We start from the raw sequence: 26,845 nt of genomic DNA on the forward strand, positions 1-26,845 counted from the left end.
TGCGCATGAGTGAAAATAATGAATTTGATTTAAATTTACATGACACTCTTTAGACACATGGTAACACTCTTTAGTATTCACTACCAAATATGTTACCATGTAAATGTGTGAGATGTACTCTTCCCCCACCTTTGCTAATACCCTCGTATTTTTCTTCACCCCCATACTCTTCTGCCCCTACCCTCGCGTCTTCCTGTACTATTCAGTCTCAAGATACAAGCAAGAGCAACTGTTAGAAGAAGCAACAACAGGGAGGTTTCTTGCTCCTATTTCAAACTCCTCGCAGATCCATTGCTTCGATACCGTAGAAGAGTTGTGTTCCACCTCTGATTCTTGCTTCTATTTTGTTTGTAAAAACAAAAACATAATCGGAAGGTAAATTAGTAAACAACAACTAATTGACCAGCGATTTAGACTGCGGCTGAGATTTAGTGGAAATATGAGAAGGTGGGGACCCAAATAAACATGAGTTTTCTCTTGTTTAAATAATTTTTTATCATTAAAATGCTCAAGATTATCTGGGTCTTCTTATTAAAACATAATCTTGAAATCATCATCAACATGATCGATGTATCCACTAAATGAAGTAGGAATTACATGGTTCCGAAGTGTGTATGTTTTTTTTTTTTGGATTAGTGGGGCGCAATTAGTCAAAAAATTTGGAATGGTCTTTATTATTAGTGAGCTTTTGATAAAGGCAAAATACATCGGCAACCCCTTAAAGTTGTATTCATTTTTCACTTAAACACTTTATTTTAAGCATGTTCCATTTGAACGCTTTATCCAGGCTTTTACTGTGTCATTTAGACACACAAATTGATAGGCACCCAAACATAAAATATGCGTGTAATTCACACGCCAGAGTGACGAATAAAACGGGAACACATGGATTTAACTTAAATAAATAAAACTAAAACTTTTGAAAAAAGAAAAAAATTACAACAAAGCTCCGTTCTTCACACGACACCAGCCGACATTGGCATTTTCGGTAAAGTACCGCTGGCAAATTATACCCAGCTAGCACAAGGAGGTTCATCGAGCCCACAACATGGACAACAAAAAAAAATAGCCGCACATTCTGCAGTCGTTCCACCGGCAACCTCTGCGAACCGCGTCCCTTCCGATCCCCACCTCGTGATGACGAAGCCTGGCCCGATAAAAATGACTGCCGCCGTCGTTCCACCGAAAGTGATGACAGTGCACCGATAAAAGTGATGACGGCGGAATCGTGACTCAATCTGGAGATTTACCATTAAAAATTGGAAGAACTCGAAACTAGGAATCAAAATTTGAAACCCTCGATTTGCTGATGTTTTGGTTAAATGAATATTGGGGTTTGCTCTTAACATCAATATGAACTTACTCGTGTAGTTTGGTGTATTTTGATTGAATATTAAACTGGTTAGAATTGAAGCACTATTGTCAACTATCGAAGGAGTTGGGTCAATTGAGATCTATATTTTTTGAATATTTACAAAGTGGGTATTGTTTTATTTTGATGGAGAATTAACTCTGGAACCCATTTGAGGCTGAATCGTTGATATCATTGATATAAACTTAGGGTCCATCAAATTGTACAGAGAACCTGGTTTTCTATCAGTTCCTACAGAATACACACAATAAGAGATAAGTAAATGACACAACAGAGTTTTACGTGGAAAACTCCCAGTTCACGAGATTAAAAATCACGACCTACACTCGTAGGATTTCAACTTCACTAACCGAGAAACTTTTAGATTATAACCTATTGTAACATAGGAATTAAACTCTTAATCCCTCACTCACTTGTAATAACTCTATTACAAGCCTCTTTGTAGTAACTCTATTACAAAGCTCACAACTCGACTAACTCTAGCCAAGACACAAACACAAGGTTTATGGTTTTACAAATAGTTTCCTACACAATGCTTCTAGCTAAGCTAAGTAGGAATTACAAGTAAATCACTATAACAAAGGTGCAACACAACTAAGGCCGTATAATAAGACAATGCTAGAAACTGGTCCTTCATTATGTTGTTCTTTGTTCTTTAAGCCTGGAAATCACTTGCAAGATGGCAACACTTGAGAGAAAACTTGATTAATTCTCGGATGTGCAAAGTATGTTTTCTTCATTGCTTCATGTTAATAATATCCAAGTGATGTCACTTGGATGATGCAAGCAAATATCCGGTACAAGAAATTCCTTATAAAGTGATTGTTGCATTGTTGACACTGTTGTGTGTGTGTGCAGAGGAACAGTTGCAACGACTTTACTACTATGAGAAGCTGACTGGTACAGTCAGCAAGGGAACTAATGTCCATATGTTCCCTCTGTCGTATCTTTGACTCTAACTATTAGAACTTATTCCCGATTTGAGATTTGTTATGCTTTGGCAACTTGAGGATGTGTAACAGGTTCCCGATCTGGTTCTTATCATAAAGTTTGTCAGATCATCAAAATATGAAAAGGCACATATAACTTATCAATTTCGCCTTTTTGATGATGACAAACTTATAATTGAAGTTCCTCTTGAGAACCAGAATGCCATACAATATTTCTTGTACTTCTCCCTGAACCTGTTCCCCCTCTCAATTAATTTTTTCCCTTTTGGTATCATAAAAAGAATATCCACAAATAATAAGCAAAAAGAAGTCCATCATAGTTAACTCATGCCACATATGTGCACACAAACATGACTAAAAATAGAGCACAAAAGCATAATATGCATAGTAAAAGGACGGAATACTCAATAATTTTAAGGAAAAGAGAACAGAAATAGTAGTACCATTGTTACACAACCATTCACAAATCAAAAAAACTTAAAAGTACTAGCCACAAAAACAACAAAACGAAACAGGGACCAAGGTAGGACAGAAATTTTTTCACTTGACACTGGGAAGGGAATTGTTTTAGGGAGCACGTGAAGGGTGAGGCAAGGATGAAGAGGCAAGGGTTATGAGGAGAATATCCATTTGGGAATTTGCAGACACTTGGTCATTAAGCAGCCGCTCCTTCAGGTCTTCGACCTGCTTCCCGAGATCTGCATTTTCTTTGGTCAGACAGGCAACCTCTGTGCCTTGTGCACAGCTGGAACCAGGTGCCTCCTGGGCCTGACTAATCTTCCCCTCAAGAATAACATTCCGTGCCTTCAACTTTCTTATTTATTCATTGGCAGCATTCTGAGAATCAATCAATTGAGAAATAGTGGAATTGCTGCCAACCCCTCATTTCTTATCAATGCACTCACACTGTTCTAAGGTGGTTTTGGAGAAGGTTTGCTTATGAGTTCCCACTGTTGCTTTTCCCAAAGAGACTTTGAAGAAGTTAAATACCTTAGTGAGCAAAACCTCGTAGGGCTATCCATGATTACCATCCTTAAATTCGGCCACTTTCTTCATATGCTCAATCATTAGGCCTGGCAGATTGATAATGGCGTAGGCATCCAGTGTTTCCAATAGGAACATGTCTGCTCTTGACGTAATGGAATGTCTTTCTGCTCGTGGAAGAAAAATCTTGTTCACCATCTCAAACAACAGTTGATATGCTGGAAGGAGGACCTTTTTGTGTACCCGTTCTCCTTGCTGCACTGCATCATCCATCAGAATGACACTTCTGAAATTGAGAGAACAAGTCCCCTCAATGGATGATATTTCTCCAGTAGGTACTCCCAAAGTGTTTACTAAACACAGCCTCGCCCATCAAAAATTCTACACCGTTGACCTTCAAACAGATGTTATCCTCTTCCACTTTGAACATGTCTGCGTAGAAACTATGCACCTCTTTCTCATACACCTTAGGGCTCTCATTGATGAACAAGTGTGTCCCCTGTTGAAAATCACAAATATCAACCAGTTGGCGCATCCCTATCATGTCAAGAATATCAGGAGCAAATGTTTTGCCCCACATCACCCTCTGTTTTCTCAGGTTTTCTCTTCCTTCATCCTTGGTCACACCTTGGCCTTCTTGGAGGAAACAAGTTCCTCATTGTTACCAGCCTTCCTTTTCACAGACTTTCTCACACCTTTCTCTTTCTTTGCAGACTTCTCAGACAATTTCTCACCAGACTTTTCAAACAAATTTTCACTAGACTTTACAGACATTTTTTCACTAGACTTGTATACCTCAACATTTTCCGCTTCTACAGCTTTCACAGATGGCTATTTCTTGGATTTTGGAATCACAGGTTTCTTAGAGGACCTACGAATTAAGAAAGCAGGTTCCCCATTCACCTCTTCATCGTCAATATCAACAACAAGTGCTGGAGGCACTTCTTCTTCATTCACCAGCTTTCCACCCTTCACCAACCTCCTTTTCTTCTTCTCTTCTTTGTTTTTCTTCAGAACTGACTCAAAGGCTTCCTTCTTTTGCAGTCTAGTAGTATGTCTTTTAAGAGTTGGCTCTTTGGGAATTGCCCTTATACTCCTAGCCGCAATAAATCTTGCAACAGACACATTGTCATAATCCTCTTCACTGTTCTCATTTTCTTCCTCAGAAAGAGATCTCATCCCAGGAAAAACGATGTTTAACGGCTCACCATCGAAGTGATGAGAGGGAGAAAGATCAGTATTGACCTGGGGCTCTTTTGAAGAGAAGGGAGTTTCATCCCAAATAGGAGCAGAGGGATCCTCTTGGGCTGAGGGAATATGTCCCTCATTTGTTTCCCCAGTAGTACTATCAAGTGCCAGATTTTCAAGGGGCACCAGTTCCCTACCCTCTTCCTGATGACTTTAACCTTCCCCCTGAGACCCAATGGTCTCAGTAACATCCTCATAACCACCAACCAAACCTCATTCTGTAGCGATTAACAACACGCTGTCAATGACTTCTTGTTCATTTACCCCCAAAGTAGAGTAAGAGGGTATAGGAGGGAATATTACCTATAGGGTTGGCAATATTCAAATCGAAGATTGAAATAGGTGTTGTTGAGGCTTCACTACAACGAACCACATCCTCTTGACCTTTATCTCAGTCTAATGTTTCACCTTCTGCCATTTTTTCTGGTGAGGCAGAAGGAGAGGTTGCAACAACGAATTGTTTGGGGTTCTGAGTCTTGCGACTGCAGTGAGAACTAGAATTCGATTGGGTTGGAGAGAAAGTAACCGATGGTTGTTGATCTGGTATGGGGTTTGGACTGGGTGATAGAGGTGACTCCAATTCACGTTCCTGTGCTTTATGAGACGAGGACATAGTGGGGACTACACTAGAGACGTTTGAAACTTCTGGATTTTAAGACATAGTGAAGATTTATAGTGAAGACACGAGAAGAAGAGTATTTCCTTTGAGAGAGAAAAGGGAATTTTTGGCTTAGATGTGGATAGTAAGGAAAGAGACTGTTTTTGGGGTTATTTAGGAAAAAGTGAGGGACCGGTTACAAATGGGTACGAATAAATGGGTAGACGGGTCGTTTAGTAATGGGTGCGATGTTTGAGTTCTAAGAGATGATAGAGAGAGACTGAAACTTTTAATGATGTGGCACTTTTATAGCCGTTTAAAAATATGCATGAGAATACAAAAGGAACTACTAACCTGTGTCAAGGGAACCAGGTTCCCTGACTTAGTTTTGTAAATGTGAGCCTCATTCTTTTACCAAGATGCAATGTCATTAACTACTTGTTTGCTCAATAATTGCTATGCGTGTCTACCTATAGTAGTATAGAGATGAGTTAGAACTTGCCAGAAAACACTTTTTAGCTGTTTTTACCTTTTCATTCTTTCATAGCCAATCATTGAGGGACCTGGTGTTTAGTTCAATTTTATCAATCCCAATGCCAGTCGATTCTTTTCAAAGTGCTCTCTGCTCAATGCTTTGGTGAAGATATCTGCTACTTGTATCTTCTGTTTTGCAGAACCTCGTGTAGATAAGACCCTTTTCAACATTGTCTCTGAGAAAATGATGTTGCACATCAATATGCTTTGTCCTCTTATGCTGAATCGGGTTCTTTGCCATTTTGAGAGCACTGGTATTATCACATAGTAATGGCACGTAATCAGAAAATACACCAAAGTCCTCCAGCTACTGCTTGATCCATAGTAGCTGAGCGCAGCAAGAGGCAGTTGCCACATACTCAACTTTTATAGTTGAAAGAGCCACAGAGTTTTATTTTCTGGTACCCCATGAAAATCATCCCAAAAAATGTGCCATTCCAGATATGCTCTTTCTATCCACCAGATAACCAACATAATCAGCATCCGCATATCCAATTAAGTTGAAAATGTCTCCTGAAGGATAGTTGAGAACCAGGTCTTGCGTTCCTTTGAGATACTTTAGAATTCTCTTGGTAGCCTTCAGATGAGATTTCTTTGGACTAGATTAAAATCTAGCACATAATCCCACATTGAATACGATATCATGTCTACTAGTTATGAGATACAAGAGTGAAATAATGATACCTCTGTACATGGTTTCGTTCACAGGAGAACCAAGTTCATCCATGTCCAGACGAGTGGTAGTAGCAATAGGAGTATCAATGATCTTTGAACTTTCCATCTCAAATCTCTTTAGGAGCTCTTTAATGTACTTCTGTTGACTTATCATTGTGCCCTTAGGAGTTTGCTTAACTTGCAGCCCCAAGAAAAAATTTAATTCCCCCATCATGCTCATTTTAAACTCGCTTCCCATGAGCTTTGCAAACTCTTCACATAGGGAATCATTTGTTGCACCAAAAATGATATCATCGACATAAACTTGCACAATGAGCAGGTTCCTTCCCCACTTCTTCAGAAGTTGTCAATATTTCCTCTTGTACATCCATTTTCAAGAAGAAACTTGGACAACCTTTCATACCATGCACGAGGGGCCTGCCTCAGTCCATATAATTCCTTGTCAAGTTTGAATACGTGCTCAGGATGATCATGATATTCAAAACCAGATGGTTGTTTGATGAAGACTTCTTCCTTTAGATATCCATTCAGAAATGCACTTTTGACATTCATTTGGAACAATTTGAATTCCATTTGAGATGCAAAGGGAATGCGGATTGTGATGGCTTTCATTCGAGCAATTGAAGAAAAAGTTTCATCATAGTCGATTCCTTCTTATTGATTGTAGCCTTGAACTACTAACCTTGCCTTGTTCCTTGTTGTGTTCCCAAACTCATCAAATTTATTTCTGAACACCCACCTAGTTCCTATAACAATTCTGTCTGAGGGTTGACGAACTAGGTGCCATATGTTGTTCCTCTCAAATTGATGGAGTTAATTTTGCATAGCAATAATCCAGTCAACATCTTTTAATGTTTCCTTGATATTTTTGAGAGAAGAAGGCTGAGAAGGCAAGTGAGTTTCTTGACTTTGATCTAGACAGCAAATTATACCCAGCTAGCACAAGGAGGTTCATCGAGCCCACAACATGGACAGCAACAAAAAATAGCCGCACATTCTGCAGTCGTTCCACCGGCAACCTCTGCGAACCGCATCCCTTCCGATCCCCACCTCGTGATGACGAAGCTTGGCCCGATAAAAATGGCTGCCGCCATCGTTCCACCGAAAGTGATAACAGTGCACCGATAAAAGTGATGACAGCGGAATCGTGACTCAATCTGGAGATTTACCATTAAAACTTGGAAGAACTCGAAACTAGGAATCAAAATTTGAAACCCTCGATTTGTTGATGTTTTGGTTAAATGTATATTGGGGTTTGCTATTAACATCACTATGAACTTACTCGTGTAGTTTGGTGTGATTTGATTGAATACTAAACTGGTTAGAATTGAAGCACTATTGTCAACCGTAGAAGGAGTTGGGTCAATTCAGATCTATATTTTTTGAATATTTACAAAGTGGGTATTGTTTTATTTTGATGGAGAATTAACTCTGGAACCCATTTGAGGCTGAATCGTTGATATCATTGATATAAACTTAGGGTCCACCAAATTGTATAGAGAACCTGGTTTTCTATCAGTTCCCACAGAATACACACAATAAGAGATAAGTAAATGACACAGCAGAGTTTTACGTGGAAAACTCCTAGCTCACGAGATTAAAAATCACGACCTACACTCCTAGGATTTCAACTTCACTAACCGAGCAACTTTTAGATTACAACCTATTGTAACCTAGGAATTAAACTCTTAATCCCTCACTCACTTGTAATAACTCTATTACAAGCCTCTTTGTAGTAACTCTATTACAAAGCTCACAACTCGACTAACTCTAGCCAAGACACAAACACAAGGTTTATGGTTTTACAAATAGTTTCCTACACAATGCTTCTAGCTAAGCTAAGTAGGAATTACAAGTAAATCACTATAACAAAGGTGCAACACACCTAAGGACGTATAATAAGACAATGCTGGAAACTGGTCCTTCATTATGTTATTCTTTGTTCTTGAAGCCTGGAAATCACTTGCAAGATGGCAACACTTGAGAGAAAACTTGATTAATTCTCAGATGTGCAAAGTATGTTTTCTTCATTGCTTCATGTTAATAATATCCAAGTGATGTCACTTAGATGATGCAAGCAAATATCCGGTACAAGAAATTCCTCATAAAGTGATTGTTGCATTGTTCATACTGTTGCGTGTGTGTGCAGAGGAACAGTTGCAGTGACTTTACTGCTATGAGAAGCTGACTGATACGGTCAACAAGGGAACTAATGTCCATCTGTTCCCTATGTCATATCTTTGACTCTAACTATTAGAACTTGTTCCCGATTTGAGATTTGTTATGCTTTGGCAACTTGAGGATGTGTAACAGGTTTCCGATCTGGTTCTTATCATAAAGTTTATTAGATCATCAAAATATGAAAAGGCACACATAACTTATCAATTTCGTCTTTTTGATGATGACAAACTTATAATTGAAGTTCCTCTTGAGAACCAGAATGCCATACAATATTTCTTGTACTTCTCCCTGAACTTGTTCCCCCTCTCAATTAATTTTTTCCCTTTTGGTATCATAAAAAGAATACCCACAAATAATAAGCAAAAAGAAGTCCATCATAGTTAACTCATGCCACATATGTGCACACAAACATGACTAAAAACAGAGCACAAAAGCATAATATACATAGTAAAAGGACGGAATACTCAGTAATTTTAAGGAAAAGAGAACAGAAATAGTAGTACCATTGTTACACAACCATTCACAAATCAAAACAACTTAAAAGTACTAGCCACAAAAACAACAAAACGAAACAGGGACCAAGGTAGGACAGAAATCTTTTCACTTGACATTGGGAAGGGAATTGTTTTAGGGAGCACGTGAAGGGCGAGGCAAGGATGAAGAGGCAAGGGTTCTGAGGAGAATATCCATTCGGGAATTTGCAGACACTTGGTCATTAAGAAGCCGCTCCTTCAGGTCTTTGACCTGCTTCCCGAGATCTGCATTTTCTTTGGTCAGACAGGCAACCTCAATGCCTTGTGCACAGCTGGAACCAGGTGCCTCCTGGGCCCGACTAATCTTCCCCTCAAGAATAACATTCCGTGCCTTCAACTTTCTTATTTATTCATTGGCAGCATTCTGAGAATCAATCAATTGAGAAATAGTGGAATTGCTGCCAACCCCTCATTTCTTATCAATGCACTCACACTGTTCTAAGGTGGTTTTGGAGAAGGTTTGCTTATGAGTTCCCACTGTTTCTTTTCCCAAAGAGACTTTGAAGAAGTTAAATACCTTAGTGACAAAAACCTCGTAGGGCTATCCATGATTACCATCCTTAAATTCTGCCACTTTCTTCATATGCTCAATCATTAGGCCTGGCAGATTGATAATGGCATAGGCATCCAGTGTTTCCATTAGGAACATGTCTGCTCTTGACGTAATGGAATGTCTTTCTGCTCGTGGAAGAAAAATCTTGTTCACCATCTCAAACAACAGTTGATATGTTGGAAGGAGGACCTTTTTGTGTACCCGTTCTCCTTGCTGCACTGCATCATCCTTCAGAATGACACTTCTGAAATTGAGAGAACAAGTCCCCTCAATGGATGATATTTCTCCAGTAGGTACTCCCAAAATGTTTACTAAACACAGCCTCGCCCATCACAAATTCTACACCGTTGACCTTCAAACAGATGTTATCCTCTTCCACTTTGAACATGTCTGCGTAGAAACTATGCACCTCTTTCTCATACACCTTAGGGCTATCATTGATGAACAAGTGTGTCCCCTGTTGAAACTCACAAATATCAACCAGTTGGCGCATCCCTATCATGTCAAGAATATCAGGAGCAAATGTTTTGCCCCACAGCACCCTCTGTTTTCTCAGGTTTTCTCTTCCTTCATCCTTGGTCACACCTTGGCCTTCTTGGAGGAAACAAGTTCCTCATTGTTACCAGCCTTCCTTTTCACAGACTTTCTCACACTTTTCTCTTTCTTTGCAGACTTCTCAGACAATTTCTCACCAGACTTCTCTGACAAATTTTCACTAGACTTTTCAGACATTTTTTCACCAGACTTGTATACCTCAACATTTTCCACTTCTACAGCTTTCACAGATGGCTATTTCTTGGATTTTGGAATCACAGGTTTCTTAGAGGACCTACGAATTAAGAAAGCAGGTTCCCCATTCACCTCTTCATCGTCAATATCAACAACAAGTGCTGGAGGCACTTCTTCTTCATTCACCAGCTTTTCACCCTTCACCAACCTCCTTTTCTTCTTCTCTTCTTTGTTTTTCTTCAGAACTGACTCAAAGGCTTCCTTCTTTTGCAGTCTAGTAGTATGTCTTTTAAGAGTTGGCTCTTTGGGAATTGCCCTTATACTCCTAGCCGCAGTAAATCTTGCAACAGACACATTGTCATAATCCTCTTCACTGTTCTCATTTTCTTCCTCAGAAAGAGATCTCATCCCAGGAAAGACGATGTTTAACGGCTCACCATCGAAGTGATGAGAGGGAGAAAGATCAGTATTGACCTGGGGCTCTTTTGAAGAGAAGGGAGTTTCATCCCAAATAGGAGTAGAGGGATACTCTTGGGCTGAGGGAATATGTCCCTCATTTGTTTCCCAGTAGTACTATCAAGTGCCAGATTTTCAAGGGGCACCAGTTCCCTACCCTCTTCCTGATGACCTTAACCTTCCCTCTGAGACCCAATGGTCTCAGTAACATCCTCAAAACTACCAACCAAACCTCATTCTGTAGCGATTAACAACACGCTGTCAATGACTTCTTGTTCATTTACCCCCAAAGTAGAGTAAGAGGGTATAGGAGGGAATATTACCTGTAGGTTTGGCAATATTCAAATCGAAGATTGAAATAGGTGTTGTTGAGGCTTCACTACAACGAACCACGTCCTCTTGACCTTTATCTCCGTCTACTGTTTCACCTTCGGCCATTTTTTCTGGCGAGGCAGAAGGAGAGGTTGCAGCAACGAATTGTTTGGGGTTCTGAGTCTTGCGACTGTAGTGAGAACTAGAACTCGATTGGGTTGGAGAGAAAGTCACCGATGGTTGTTGATCTGGTATGGGGTTTGGACTGGGTGATAGAGGTGACTCCGATTCTCGTTCCTGTGCTTTATGAGACGAGGACATAGTGGGGACTACACTAGAGACATTTGAAACTTCTGGATTTTGAGACATAGTGAAGATTTATAGTGAAGACACGAGAAGAAGAGTATTTCCTTTGAGAGAGAAAAGGGATTTTTTGGCTTTGATGTGGATAGTGAGGAAAGAGACTATTTTTGGGGTTATTTAGGAGAAGTGAGGGGCCGATTACAAATGGGTACGAATAAACGGGTAGACGGGTCGTTTAGTAATGGGTGCTATGTTTGAGTTCTAAGAGATGATAGAGAGAAACTGAAACTTTTAATGATGTGGCACTTTTATAGCTGTTTAAAAATATGCATGAGAAAACAAAAGGAACCACTAACCTGTGTCAAGGGAACCAGGTTCCCTGACTTAGTTTTGTAAATGTGAGCCTCATCCTTTTACCAAGATGCAATGTCATTAACTACTTGTTTGCTCTATAATTGCTATGCGTGTCTACCTGTAATAGTATAGAGATGAGTTAGAACTTGCCAGAAAACACTTTTTAGCTGTTTTTACCTGTTCATTCTTTCATAGCCAATCATTGAGGGACCTGGTGTTTAGTTCAATTTTATCAACCCCAATGCCAGTCGATTCTTTTCAAAGTGCTCTCTGCTCAATGCTTTGGTGAAGATATCTGCTACTTGTATCTTCTGTTTTGCAGAACTTCATGTAGATAGGACCCTTTTCAACATTGTCTCTAAGAAAATGATGTTGCACATCAATGTGCTTTGTCCTCTTATGCTGAATCGGGTTCTTTGCCATATTGAGAGCACTAGTATTATCACATAGTAATGGCACGTAATAAGAAAATACACCAAAGTTCTCTAGCTACTGCTTGATCCATAGTAGCTGAGCGTAGCAAGAGGCAGTTGCCACATACTCAACTTCTATAGTTGAAAGAGCCACAAAGTTTTATTTTCCGGTACCCCATGAAATCATCCACAAAAATGTGCCATTCCAGATATGCTCTTTCTATCCACCAGATAACCAACATAATCAGCATCCGCATACCCAATTAAGTTGAAATTGTCTCCTGAAGGATAGTAGAGAACCAGGTCTTGCGTTCCTTTGAGATACCTTAGAATTCTCTTGGTAGCCTTCAGATGAGATTTCTTTGGACTAGATTAAAATCTAGCACATAATCCCACATTGAATACGATATCATGTCTACTAGTTATGAGATACAAGAGTGAAACAATGATACCTCTGTACATGGTTTCGTTCACAGGAGAACCAAGTTCATCCATGTCCAGACGAGTGGTAGTGGCAATAGGAGTATCAATGATCTTTGAACTTTCCATCTCAAATCTCTTTAGGAGCTCTTTAATGTACTTCTGTTGACTTATCATTGTGCCCTTAGGAGTTTGCTTAACTTGCAGCCCCAAGAAAAAATTCAATTCTCCCATCATGCTCATTTTAAACTCGCTTCCCATGAGCTTTGCAAACTCTTCACATAGGGAATCATTTGTTGCACCAAAAATGATATCATCGACATAAACTTGCACAATGAGCAGGTTCCTTCCCCACTTCTTCAGAAGTTGTCAATATTACCTCTTGTAAAGCCATTTTCAAGAAGAAACTTGGACAACCTTTCATACCATGCACGAGGGGCCTGCCTCAGTCCATATAATTCCTTGTCAAGTTTGAATACGTGCTCAGGATGATCATGACATTCAAAACCAGATGGTTGTTTGATGAAGACTTCTTCCTTTAGATATCCATTCAGAAATGCACTTTTGACATCCATTTGGAACAATTTGAATTCCATTTGAGATGCAAAGGTAATGCGGATTGTGATGGCTTTCATTCGAGCAATTGAAGAAAAAGTTTCATCATAGTCGATTCCTTCTTCTTGATTGTAGCCTTGAATTACTAACGTTGCCTTGTTCCTTGTTGTGTTCCCAAACTCATCAAATTTATTTCTGAACACCCACCTAGTTCCTATAACAGTTATGTCTGAGGGTTGACGAACTAGGTGCCATATGTTGTTCCTCTCAATTTGATGGAGTTAATTTTGCATAGCAATAATCCAGTCAACATCTTTTAATGTTTCCTTGATATTTTTGAGAGAGGAAGGCTGAGAAGGCAAGTGAGTTTCTTGACTATGATCTAGACAGCAAATTATACCCAGCTAGCACAAGGAGGTTCATCGAGCCCACAACATGGACAACAACAAAAAATAGCCGCACATTCTGCAGTCGTTCCACCGGCAACCTCTGCGAACCGCGTCCCTTCCGATCCCCACCTCGTGATGACGAAGCCTGGCCCGATAAAAATGGCTGCCACCGTCGTTCCACCGAAAGTGATGACAGTGCACCGATAAAAGTGATGACGGCGGAATCGTGACTCAATCTGGAGGTTTACCATTAAAAATTAGAAGAACTCGAAACTAGGAATCAAAATTTGAAACCCTCGATTTGTTGATGTTTTGGTTAAATGAATATTGGGGTTTGCTCTTAACATCACTATGAACTTACTCGTGTAGTTTGGTGTGTTTTGATTGAATATTAAACTGGTTAGAATTGAAGCACTATTGTCAACCGTCGAAGGAGATGGGTCAATTCAGATCTATATTTTTTGAATATTTACAAAGTGGGTATTGTTTTATTTGGATGGAGAATTAACTCTGGAACCCATTTGAGGCTGAATCGTTGATATCATTGATATAAACTTAGGGTCCACCAAATTGTATAGAGAACCTGGTTTTCTATCAGTTCTCACAGAATACACACAATAAGAGATAAGTAAATGACACAGCAGAGTTTTACGTGGAAAACTCCCAGCTCACGAGATTAAAAATCACGACCTACACTCGTAGGATTTCAACTTTACTAACCGAGCAACTTTTAGATTACAACCTATTGTAACCTAGGAATTAAACTCTTAATCCCTCACTCACTTATAATAACTCTATTACAAGCCTCTTTGTAGTAACTCTATTACAAAGCTCACAACTCGACTAACTCTAGCCAAGACACAAACACAAGGTTTATGGTTTTACAAATAGTTTCCTACACAATGCTTCTAGCTAAGCTAAGTAGGAATTACAAGTAAATCACTATAACAAAGGTGCAACACACCTAAGGACGTATAATAAGACAATGCTGGAAACTGGTCCTTCATTATGTTGTTCTTTGTTCTTGAAGCCTGGAAATCACTTGCAAGATGGCAACACTTGAGAGAAAACTTGATTAATTCTCGGATGTGCAAAGTATGTTTTCTTCATTGCTTCATGTTAATAATATCCAAGTGATGTCACTAGGATGATGCAAGCAAATATCCGGTACAAGGAATTCCTCATAAAGTGATTGTTACATTGTTCATACTGTTGCATGTGTGTGCAAAGGAACAGTTGCAGCGACTTTACTGCTATGAGAAGCTGACTGATACAGTCAACAAGGGAACTAATGTCCATCTGTTCCCTATGTCGTATCTTTGACTCTAACTATTAGAACTTGTTCCCGATTTGAGATTTGTTATGCTTTGGCAACTTGAGGATGTGTAACTGGTTCCCGATCTGGTTCTTATCATAAAGTTTATTAGATCATCAAAATATGAAAAGGCACACATAACTTATCAATTTCGCCTTTTTGATGATGACAAACTTATAATTGAAGTTCCTCTTGAGAACCAGAATGCCATACAATATTTCTTGTACTTCTCCGTGAACCTGTTCCCCCTCTCAATTAATTTTTCCCCTTTTGGTATCATAAAAAGAATATCACAAATAATAAGCAAAAAGAAGTCCATCATAGTTAACTCATGCCACATATGTGCACACAAACATGACTAAAAATAGAGCACAAAGCATAATATGCATAGTAAAAGGACGGAATACTAAGTAATTTTAAGAAAAAGAGAACAGAAATAGTAGTACCATTGTTACACAACCATTCACAAATCAAAACAACTTAAAATTACTAGCCACAAAAATAACAAAACGAAACAGGGACCAAGGTAGGAAAGAAATCTTTTCACTTGACACTGGGAAGGGAATTGTTTTAGGGAGCACGTGAAGGGTGAGGCAAGGATGAAGAGGCAAGGGTTATGAGGAGAATATCCATTTGGGAATTTGCAGACACTTGGTCATTAAGTAGCCGCTCCTTCAGGTCTTCGACCTGCTTCCCGAGATCTGCATTTTCTTTGGTCGGACAGGCAACCTCTGTGCCTTGTGCACAGCTGGAACCAGGTGCCTCCTGGGCCCGATTAATCTTCCCCTCAAGAATAACATTCCGTGCCTTCAACTTTCTTATTTATTCATTGGCAGCATTCTGAGAATCAATCAATTGAGAAATAGTGGAATTGCTGCCAACCCCTCATTTCTTATCAATGCACTCACACTGTTCTAAGGTGGTTTTGGAGAAGGTTTGCTTATGAGTTCCCACTGTTGCTTTTCCCAAAGAGACTTTGAAGAAGTTAAATACCTTAGTGAGCAAAACCTCGTAGGGCTATCCATGATTACCATCCTTAAATTCTGCCACTTTCTTCATATGCTCAATCATTAGGCCTGGCAGATTGATAATGGCATAGGCATCTAGTGTTTCCATTAGGAACATGTCTGCTCTTGACGTAATGGAATGTCTTTCTGCTCGTGGAAGAAAAATCTTGTTCACCATCTCAAACAACAGTTGATACGCTGGAAGGAGGACCTTTTTATGTACCCGTTCTCCTTGCTGCACTGCATTATCCTTCAGAATGACACTTCTGAAATTGAGAGAACAAGTCCCCTCAATGGATGATATTTCTCCAGTAGGTACTCCCAAAATGTTTACTAAACACAGCCTCGCCCATCACAAATTCTACACCGTTGACCTTCAAATAGATGTTATCCTCTTCCACTTTGAACATGTCTGCGTAGAAACTATGCACCTCTTTCTCATACACCTTAGGGCTATCATTGATGAACAAGTGTGTCCCCTGTTGAAACTCACAAATATCAACCAGTTGGCGCATCCCTATCATGTCAAGAATATCAGGAGCAAATGTTTTGCCCCACAGCACCCTCTGTTTTCTCAGGTTTTCTCTTCCTTCATCCTTGGTCACACCTTGGCCTTCTTGGAGGAAACAAGTTCCTCATTGTTACCAGCCTTCCTTTTCACAGACTTTCTCACACTTTTCTCTTTCTTTGCAGACTTCTCAGTCAATTTCTCACCAGACTTCTCAGACAAATTTTCACTAGATTTTTCAGACATTTTTTCACCAGACTTGTATACCTCAACATTTTCCACTTCTACAGCTTTCAGAGATGGCTATTTCTTGGATTTTGGAATCACAGGTTTCTTAGAGGACCTACGAATTAAGAAAGCAGGTTCCCCATTCACCTCTTCATCGTCAATATCAATAACAAGTGCTGGAGGCACTTCTTCTTCATTCACCAGCTTTCCACCCTTCACCAACCTCCTTTTCTTCTTCTCTTCTTTGTTTTTCTTCAGAACTGACTCAAAGGCTTTCTTCTTTTGCAGTCTAGTAGTATGTCTTTTAAGAGTTGGCTCTTTGGGAATTGCCCTTATTGCCCTTATACTCTTGCAACAGACACATTGTCATAATCCTCTTCACTGTTCTCATTTTCTTCCTCAGAAAGAGATCTCATCCCAGGAAAGACGATGTTTAACGGCTCACCATCGAAGTGATGAGAGGGAGAAAGATCAGTATTGACCTGGGGCTCTTTTGAAGAGAAGGGAGTTTCATCCCAAATAGGAGTAGAGGGATCCTCTTGGGCTGAGGGAATATGTCCCTCATTTGTTTCCTAGTAGTACTATCAAGTGCCAGATTTTCAAGGGGCACCAGTTCCCTACCCTCTTCCTGATGACCTTAACCTTCCCCCTGAGACCCAATGGTCTCAGTAACATCCTCAAAACCACCAACCAAACCTCATTCTATTGCGATTAACAACACGTTGTCAATGACTTCTTGTTCATTTACCCCCAAAGTAGAGTAAGAGGGTATAGGAGGGAATATTACCTGTAGGGTTGGCAATATTCAAATCGAAGATTGAAATAGGTACTGTTGAGGCTTCACTACAACGAACCACGTCCTCTTGACCTTTATCTCCGTCTACTGTTTCACCTTCTGCCATTTTTTCTGGCGAGGCAGAAGGAGAGGTTGCAGCAACGAATTATTTGGGGTTCTGAATCTTGCGACTGCAGTGAGAACTAGAACTCGATTGGGTTGGAGAGAAAGTCACCGATGGTTGTTGATCTGGTATGGGGTTTGGACTGGGTGATAGAGGTGACTCCGATTCTCGTTCCTGTGCTTTATGAGACGAGGACATAGTGGGGACTACACTAGAGACGTTTGAAACTTCTGGATTTTGAGACATAGTGAAGATTTATAGTGAAGACACGAGAAGAAGAGTATTTCCTTTGAGAGAGAAAAGGGATTTTTTGGCTTTGATGTGGATAGTGAGGAAAGAGACTATTTTTGGGGTTATTTAGGAGAAGTGAGGGGCCGATTACAAATGGGTACGAATAAACGGGTAGACGGGTCGTTTAGTAATGGGTGCTATGTTTGAGTTCTAAGAGATGATAGAGAGAAACTGAAACTTTTAATGATGTGGCACTTTTATAGCTATTTAAAAATATGCATGAGAATACAAAAGGAACCACTAACCTGTGTCAAGGGAACCAGGTTCCCTGACTTAGTTTTGTAAATGTGAGCCTCATCCTTTTACCAAGATGTAATGTCATTAACTACTTGTTTGCTCTATAATTGCTATGCGTGTCTACCTGTAATAGTATAGAGATGAGTTAGAACTTGCCAGAAAACACTTTTTAGCTATTTTTACCTGTTCATTCTTTCATAGCCAATCATTGAGGGACCTGGTGTTTAGTTCAATTTTATCAAACCCAATGCCAGTCGATTCTTTTCAAAGTGCTCTCTGCTCAATGCTTTGGTGAAGATATCTACTACTTGTATCTTCTGTTTTGCAGAACTTCATGTAGATAGGACCCTTTTCAACATTGTCTCTGAGAAAATGATATTGCACATCAATGTGCTTTGTCCTCTTATGCTGAATCGGGTTCTTTGCCATATTGAGAGCACTAGTATTATCACATAGTAATGGCACGTAATAAGAAAATACACCAAAGTTCTCTAGCTACTGCTTGATCCATAGTAGCTGAGCGTAGCAAGAGGCAGTTGCCACATACTCAACTTCTATAGTTGAAAGAGCCACAAAGTTTTATTTTCCGGTACCCCATGAAATCATCCACAAAAATGTGCCATTCCAGATATGCTCTTTCTATCCACCAGATAACCAACATAATCAGCATCCGCATACCCAATTAAGTTGAAATTGTCTCCTGAAGGATAGTAGAGAACCAGGTCTTGCGTTCCTTTGAGATACCTTAGAATTCTCTTGGTAGCCTTCAGATGAGATTTCTTTGGACTAGATTAAAATCTAGCACATAATCCCACATTGAATACGATATCATGTCTACTAGTTATGAGATACAAGAGTGAAACAATGATACCTCTGTACATGATTTCGTTCACAGGAGAACCAAGTTCATCCATGTCCAGACGAGTGGTAGTGGCAATAGGAGTATCAATGATCTTTGAACTTTCCATCTCAAATCTCTTTAGGAGCTCTTTAATGTACTGTTGACTTATCATTGTGCCCTTAGGAGTTTGCTTAACTTGCAGCCCCAAGAAAAAATTCAATTCCCCCATCATGCTCATTTTAAACTCGCTTCCCATGAGCTTTGCAAACTCTTCACATAGGGAATCATTTGTTGCACCAAAAATGATATCATCGACATAAACTTGCACAATGAGCAGGTTCCTTCCCCACTTCTTCAGAAGTTGTCAATATTTCCTCTTGTACATCCATTTTCAAGAAGAAACTTGGACAACCTTTCATACCATGCACGAGGGGCCTGCCTCAGTCCATATAATTCCTTGTCAAGTTTGAATACGTGCTCAGGATTATCATGACATTCAAAACTAAATGGTTGTTTGATGAAGACTTCTTCCTTTAGATATCCATTCAGAAATGCACTTTTGACATCCATTTGGAACAATTTGAATTCCATTTGAGATGCAAAGGCAATGCGAATTGTGATGGCTTTCATTCGAGCAACTGAAGAAAAAGTTTCATCATAGTCGATTCCTTCTTCTTGATTGTAGCCTTGAACTACTTACCTTGCCTTGTTCCTTGTTGTGTTCCCAAACGCATCAAATTTATTTCTGAACACCCACCTAGTTCCTATAACAGTTCTGTCTGAGGGTTGACGAACTAGGTGCCATATGTTGTTCCTCTCAAATTGATGGAGTTAATTTTGCATAGCAATAATCCAGTCAATATCTTTTAATGTTTCCTTGATATTTTTGAGAGAGGAAGGCTGAGAAGGCAAGTGAGTTTCTTGACTTTGATCTAGTTTGAATCCCTGAGTTAAGAGGAGTGATTACATTTTGAAGAGGGTGTGAACTTTTGTGTTTCTAGTTAGACACCTCAATCTCATTTCGAGAGGATCTAGGTTCCTATGAATGAGATCCATTGTTGACATGAGTGCGACTTCTCAACTCAGCATCAAGAGTTCCTTGCACGACACCAATAATTTTATTTTCTGCTTCTGTTGTTGTGATTGAGGGACCAGGTTCCTCTGTATCAGTAGGAGACTCAGTTGCACCATCTTCATTTGATTCCTTGACCTGGCTCATCATGTCAGCCTTTCCATTTGCCATATCAATGACTTCACGAGGAACCTTTGACTGCTCTCTGTCTTGATCAACCTTATAATGTGGATCTTTCCCATATAGGTAGTGTGATTCATCAAAGATCACATGTATGCTTTCCTCGACACATTGAGTTCTTTTGTTGTAGACCTTGTAGGCTTTGCTTTATGATGAATAGCCAAGAAAGATTCCTTCATTACTTTTGGCATCAAATTTTTCCAGTGCTTCCTTCCAATTATTAAGAACAAAACATTTGCAGCCAAACGTTCTCAAATGTGTTAGCTTGGGTTTTCTCCCGTTCAACAGTTCATACTGGGTTTTGTTCAAGAGGGACTTGATCATGCACCTGTTCACCAAGTAGCACGCAGTGTTTAACTGCCTCTGCCCAGAAACATTTTGCAACACCACTGTCAATCAACATTTTCTTTGCCATGTCTTCAAGAGTCCTATTTTTCCTCTCCATAACACCATTTTGTTGGGGGTGTTCTTGGGGCTGAAAAATTATGACTTATACCATTTTAAGCACAGAATTCGTCGAATTTTGCGTTGTCAAACTCTGTGCCGTGATCAGATCTTATACTCATAACATCATGGCTCATCTTCGCTTAGATCTGCTTCACAAAAGCAGCAAATACTGGAAAAGTTTCATCCTTGGTTCTGAGGAACAAAGTCCAGGTGAATCTAGAGTAGTCATCCACTATGACGAAAATGTACTTATTTCCTCCTCTACTTGGCACCTTCATAGGTCCACACAGACCCATATGGAGGAGATTAAGTGGCCTTGAGGTGCTTACTTCCTCTTTGGGCTTGAAGGGGGACCTGACTTGCTTTCCTTTTACACATGCATCACACATCTTGTGATCTTTGAAACTTGACTTAGGTAGCCCACGAACCAGGTCCTTCTTGACCAATTTGTCCAGCAACGTAAAACTTGCATGTCCCAATCTTCTGTACCACAGTTCAATATTGTCATCAACAACACTCAAGCATGTAAGATCCCCATTGTTCAAAGACTCAAAATCAGCAACATAGATATTCTTGAATATTTTTGCCAATAGAATCACTTCACCAGTTACAAGATTTGTAACCCTTCAAGTTTTTTATAAGAATTCCACTTTGTTTCCTTTGTCGTAGATTTGAGAGACACTCAGTAGGCTGTATTTCAAACTATTCATATAGTACACATTTTTAATTGAATGGGTGAGTGTCTTCCCATCTCTTCCTACTCCTAGAATGTATCCCTTTTTGCCATTACTGAAGAACACACTCCCTCCTTGCAGGGCTTTGAGTTAAAGTAAATCATTAGTGCTTCCAGCCATATGCTTAGAGAAACAACTATCCATATACTATCTTTGGCTACTTCCTTTCACTGCTCCCTGCATAAGAAAATCAAGGATTAGACTTAGGAACCCAAATAAGTTTGGGTCCCTTATAATGAGGAAAAAGGTGAATCAAAGTTCTTCTTGTCCAAGCAGGCATCACATGTTTTTTATTTGAGGGACCGGGTTCTTTATCAGTAGTTATTTTTTCAGCAAAAACTTTGGTTTTCTGTTGGGATAGAAATCTATCTTTACAGATTTCTTTAAAATGCCTAGTGTTACCACAGTGAGTGCAAAGCCAGTTATCAGGGACAATAACGTACTTGCTATGAGGATTGTAAGGAGTATTTTTCTTTTGGAACCCGATTCCCTGCATGTTCCCCCCATTGTTCTTATGCATAGCGGTGATTGCATCAGAGGACCAGGTCTACTTAAGAGATTTTTTTAGGTCATTCTTAACTCTACCTAGATCTTCTTGAAGTTGTCTGTTTCTCTCAAGTTCAACACACAAACTAGATTTCACAGATTTGAATTTATTTTCAAGCTTAATGTGTGCCACACTTACAACTTCCTTTCCCTTTTAGATATTCCCAGAATTGTTTCCCCCTTTTAGTTCCCCTATTGTTTCTTTTAGATCCATAACAACTACCAACAGGTCATCTATCTCATTTTCTACGTTTTCAATTTTTTTTAGTCAGAACATCCTTTTCTTTCTTTAGAACCTCCATGGCTTCTTTTAGGTCAACCGCTACGACTACAAGATCATCTCTCTCTCAAGTTTTACCTCTCTTAGTTCCACAATTAATACATTTTTATTATTTATAAGACTATGATAAGTATCAATTAAAATATTTGCCAAAGATATAAGCTTCTTCCGAGAGTAAGACTTCAAATTTCTTTGAACATCTAGAAAGTTTACCTCATCATCATCTTTATCACCATCAGATTTTGCCATCAGGGCAAAGATAGAGTCATATTCAGTAGCTTCACTTTCAATTGCCATCATGGAGTATCATCTTGTTCATCATCTTCTCTAGATTCGCTGGAAGAATTTTTCCATGCAGCAAGAGCTTGTTTCACAACATTGTCAGCGACTTCTTTTCTCTTGAATATTTTATCAGGAACCAGGTTCCTCTTGACTGCTTTGTTTGTATTGTGCTTGTACTGGTCTTGCTTGAGGAGAGAACAATCTTTGATGAAGTGTCCTGGTTTACCACATTTATGACACAAGTCATAACCTCTTGGCTTGCTGGAGCTGCCTTTTTTGGAATGCCTCCATTCCTACGAATCATTTTCTGAAATCGCTTAGTCAGGTAGGCCATGTCAGCATACTCACCACTTGAATCATTATTGTCTGCCTTGAGGACCAGGTTCTTCTCCTTTTTGGGCTCTCTTCTTTCATGTTCCTTCTTATCCTTCTCCTTCTTCTTCATTTCATAGGTCTTCAGATTTCCAATGAGTTCATCAATGGTCAACTTTTGCAGATCCTTTTCCTCCATGATAGCTTTTACTTTGCTTTCTCAGGAACTAGGTAATACACTAAGTATTTTTTTGAGAAGTTTGTTCCTTGGAATGATATCTCCTAGAGAGTGGAGCTCATTGATGATATAGGTGAATCGAGTGAGCATGTCCTGAAAGGATTCATCATCCTTCATCCTGAAAAGTTTATACTCAGTGGTGACTGCAATTTTTTAAAAGGCCGGGGCGTGAGGCGAGGCATTTTACCTTTGACGGGGCAAGGCGTAAGCCCTGAGACATGGAGTGTAAGTCCCACAGATCTTTAAATTTTACTAATTTCAAGAATTTTAAGATAGTATAAAATAAAAAATAATTATAAAATTACATTAAAACCACAAAATCATAACAAATAATCTATTTAAAATATTTATTAATTATAATTCAACTATGAATAATACGAAAAGTATGACATATATCATAATATGCAAATTAGCTGCAACGTCATTACAACTCAAACATCAAAAGTAATGTATTCGATACAAAATCTTATATGTATCTCAAGGAGTAATGAATCTTGAAAGAATTTCGATATTATAATTTGATATTTATTTAAATACTCCTTTTATTTAGTATGCTTTTGAAAGAGAATTTATATAAAAACATAATTCACAATTTAAATATGATTATCTAGCATCATTTATTTTTAAGTTTCAACAAGTTAATAAAGTGACACATCATTCACCATACTATACCATGATAACTAATTATTTGTAAATAGTTAGTAGCTAATACTGGGCTATTAAATTAATAAGTATTGTATCTCCTAAACGTGAAAAATAAAAAATTTAGGAAAATAATTATGGACTATTATATAATAAATACATAACAAAAGTTAATAAATAAATACTTTTGAATGAAAGATTTATTTAAAATTTACTATCATAACAGTCTTAGTGGATAACATGCAATAATTTTTATTTTAATTATGACATAAAATACTCTAAACTTAATGATTAATGATTAAGAAAAAAGTAATTTTGAATAGTCAACGATTTATTAAAATAATTTGAGGATTTACAAGGTTAGTTACACACAATTGCATAAAGTTCTATTAGGCGAGCCCAGTACGTTGGGCGTTGGGCATGTCCGGGGCGTAAGCCCCGACGGCCGAGGCGTAAGCCTCACGGAACTAAGCCCTACACATAAGCCCAGGGGAGTTTTACGAGTGCTCCACCCTGGGCGAGTCCTAATTCTGCCTTTTAAAACAGAGGTGGTGAGCATGTCGATCTTTGACTGCTTGACTTGAGTTGTTCCCTCGTGTGGTGTTTGGAGAGCTTCCCAGATCTCCTTGGCTGATTGACAGGCAGAGATCCTGTTGTATTCGTCTGGTCCAATACCACAGACGAGGATTTGTTTTGCTCGGAAGTTTTTCTCTATAGCTTTGTGGTCAACATCGTTGTACTCCTTCTTTGTCTTAGGAGCTGTCACTGTTGGTTCTCCAATGGTCTTCATAGGGACGAAGGGTCCATCGCAGATAACATCCCAGAGCTCTGAATCTTCAGCCATGATAAAATCATGCATCCTTATCTTCCACCAACCATAATATTGTCTATTGGATCTTGGTGGTCTGTAGGTTGATTGGCCTTCTTCAAAGTTTGGTGGAGCAGCAATTTGGATCCTTTCTAGCTGTTAGCCTCATAGAAAGAACTTGCTCTGATACCAATTGATATAAACTTAGGGCCCACCAAACTGTATAGAGAACCTTGTTCTGTATTAGTTCCCACAGAATACACACAATAAGAGATAAGTAAATGACACAACAGAGTTTTACGTGGAAAACTCCCAGCTCACGGGATTAAAAATCACAGCCTACACTCGTAGGATTTCAACTTCACTAACCAAGCAACTTTTAGATTACAACCTATTGTAACCTAGGAATTAAACTCTTAATCCCTTACTCACTTGTAATAACTCTATTATAAGCCTCTTTATAATAACTCTATTACAAAGCTCACAACCCGACTAACTCTAACCAAGATACAAATACAAGGTTTATGATTTTATAAATAGTTTCCTACACAATGCTTCTAGCTAAGCTAAGTAGAAATTACAAGTAAATTACTCTAAAAAAGGTACAATACAACTAAGGACATATAATAACACAATGCTGGAAATTGGTCCTTCGTTATGTTGTTCTTTGTTCTTAAAGTGTGAAAGTCACTTGCTAGATGGCAATACACTTGAGAGAAAACTTGATTAATTCTCAGATGTGCAAAGTATGATTTCTTTATTACTTCATGTTAATAATATCCAAGTGATGTCACTTGGATGATGCAAGCAAATATCCGATATAAGGCATTCCTCATAAAGTGACTACTGCACTGTTCACACTGTTGCGTGTGTGCAAAGGAACAGTTGAGACGATTTTACAACTATGAGAAGTTTACTGGTACAGTCGGCAAGGGAACTAATGTCCATTTGTTCCCTCTGTCGTCTCTTTGATTCTAGCTGTCGGAATTTGTGCCCGATTTGAGATTTGCTGTGCTTTGGCACCTTGAGGATGTGTAACAGGTTTCCGATCTGGTTCTTATTATAAAGTTTGTTAGATCATCAAAATATGAAAAGGCACACATAACTTATCAGTCATGAAGCTCAATGGCCTTGAAACAGGAGATGATATAGACAATGCACCTTTTTTTAATATCGGCCTCCTTTTGAATTGCCGAGGAACATTTTTTCGTCAAAAGTTATTTATTTTCCGGCAAGAAGTATGGGGACTTTGTTTTTCGAATCATTTCACGCATATAAAAAATGTGAGAAATACTTACCTTGCCATGCCAGCTTTTTATGTCTAAATGACACAGTAAAAGCCTGGATTAAATTTTCAAATGGAACATACTTAAGATGAAGTGTTTAAGTAAAAAGTGAAACAACTTTAAGGGGTTGTCGATGTATTTTGCCTTTGATAAATGGTTGTTGGGTATATTTGGGACAATATAACTAAGAGGTTTTGGGATTGTGAAGGTGGATTAATGGAGGAAAAGGTCCGTTTGGAGTGGAGAAGGGACGAGTAGATAGCGGAGAAAATATGGAGTAAAAAAGAAAATTGAATAGTGGAAATTTTGAAATAAAGTGAAAAATGATGATATGGCATAAAGAATTGGAGCTGGACATTGACATGTCATACACATCATATGTTTGAAGAGCACGTGAGGTTAGAGGAGTTTAAAAGAGTTGTTTTGAATGAGTTGAGGTGTCTAAATGAAACTTCATGAAGTACGGGGACCGGGATATAAAAACGGGACAAGTAGAGGTGTCTATTAGGCTATTCTGCCTTAAAAGTAGTTGGTAAGTGCCAACTGTCGAAACTAATTATAAGCAGCTATGTATTTAAATAAAAGTGATAAAGCTAACAACAAACAATTAATATGTTTACAAAACTTAAAAAATAGTATCTTTAGATGGAAACGATTAAATGACGGATAATAGAATGAAGATGGAGTTGGGGTTTTGTTCTGAAAAAGGTATTTTGCGAATTACAAATTTACAATATATAATACTATTAGGTTTAAAATAGTAAAAATATTATCAAATCAAAAGTATTACAAGATAAAAAGTCGTAAATTTTAGGGTGACCAACTTATGGCTTTTGGTTGATTTTGATTTATAAGCATTTTAACCTTCATATTATTCTTACCAAATAGATAAGTTACAAGGTGCGTATAAGTTGATTGACCAGTTTATAAGCTTATCCGGATAGTCTTAGTCGTCAAAATAGTTGTTTTATATGCTTCTCTAGAGTCGAACGAAAATAACATTTTCTTGGGATGGTTATTCTCATTTTGAGATGGACTTCAAAATTTACAAGTCTATCTATTTGGGATCGTATTAGACACGAACTCAAGAATATCCTTGGCAATTTGAAACATTTGAGGATGTAACTGACACT

The 26,845-nt window shown here is 38.7% G+C and overlaps 1 protein-coding gene across 1 annotated transcript; it reads right to left on the reverse strand.

The window, feature by feature from the left end:
- Positions 1-22,958: 22,958 nt before the first annotated feature.
- Positions 22,959-24,462, reverse strand: LOC138910313 (uncharacterized). Its single transcript, XM_070201543.1, has 2 exons — positions 24,131-24,462; positions 22,959-23,094 (listed from the first exon to the last, which is right to left on the reverse strand). The coding sequence occupies exons 1-2, from the start codon at positions 24,460-24,462 to the stop codon at positions 22,959-22,961; spliced, it is 468 nt and encodes a 155-aa protein (XP_070057644.1).
- Between the last annotated feature and the right edge of the window lie 2,383 nt (positions 24,463-26,845).

Source organism: Nicotiana tomentosiformis, chromosome 4, assembly GCF_000390325.3.
Source record: "Nicotiana tomentosiformis chromosome 4, ASM39032v3, whole genome shotgun sequence".
NCBI lineage: Eukaryota > Viridiplantae > Streptophyta > Magnoliopsida > Solanales > Solanaceae > Nicotiana > Nicotiana tomentosiformis.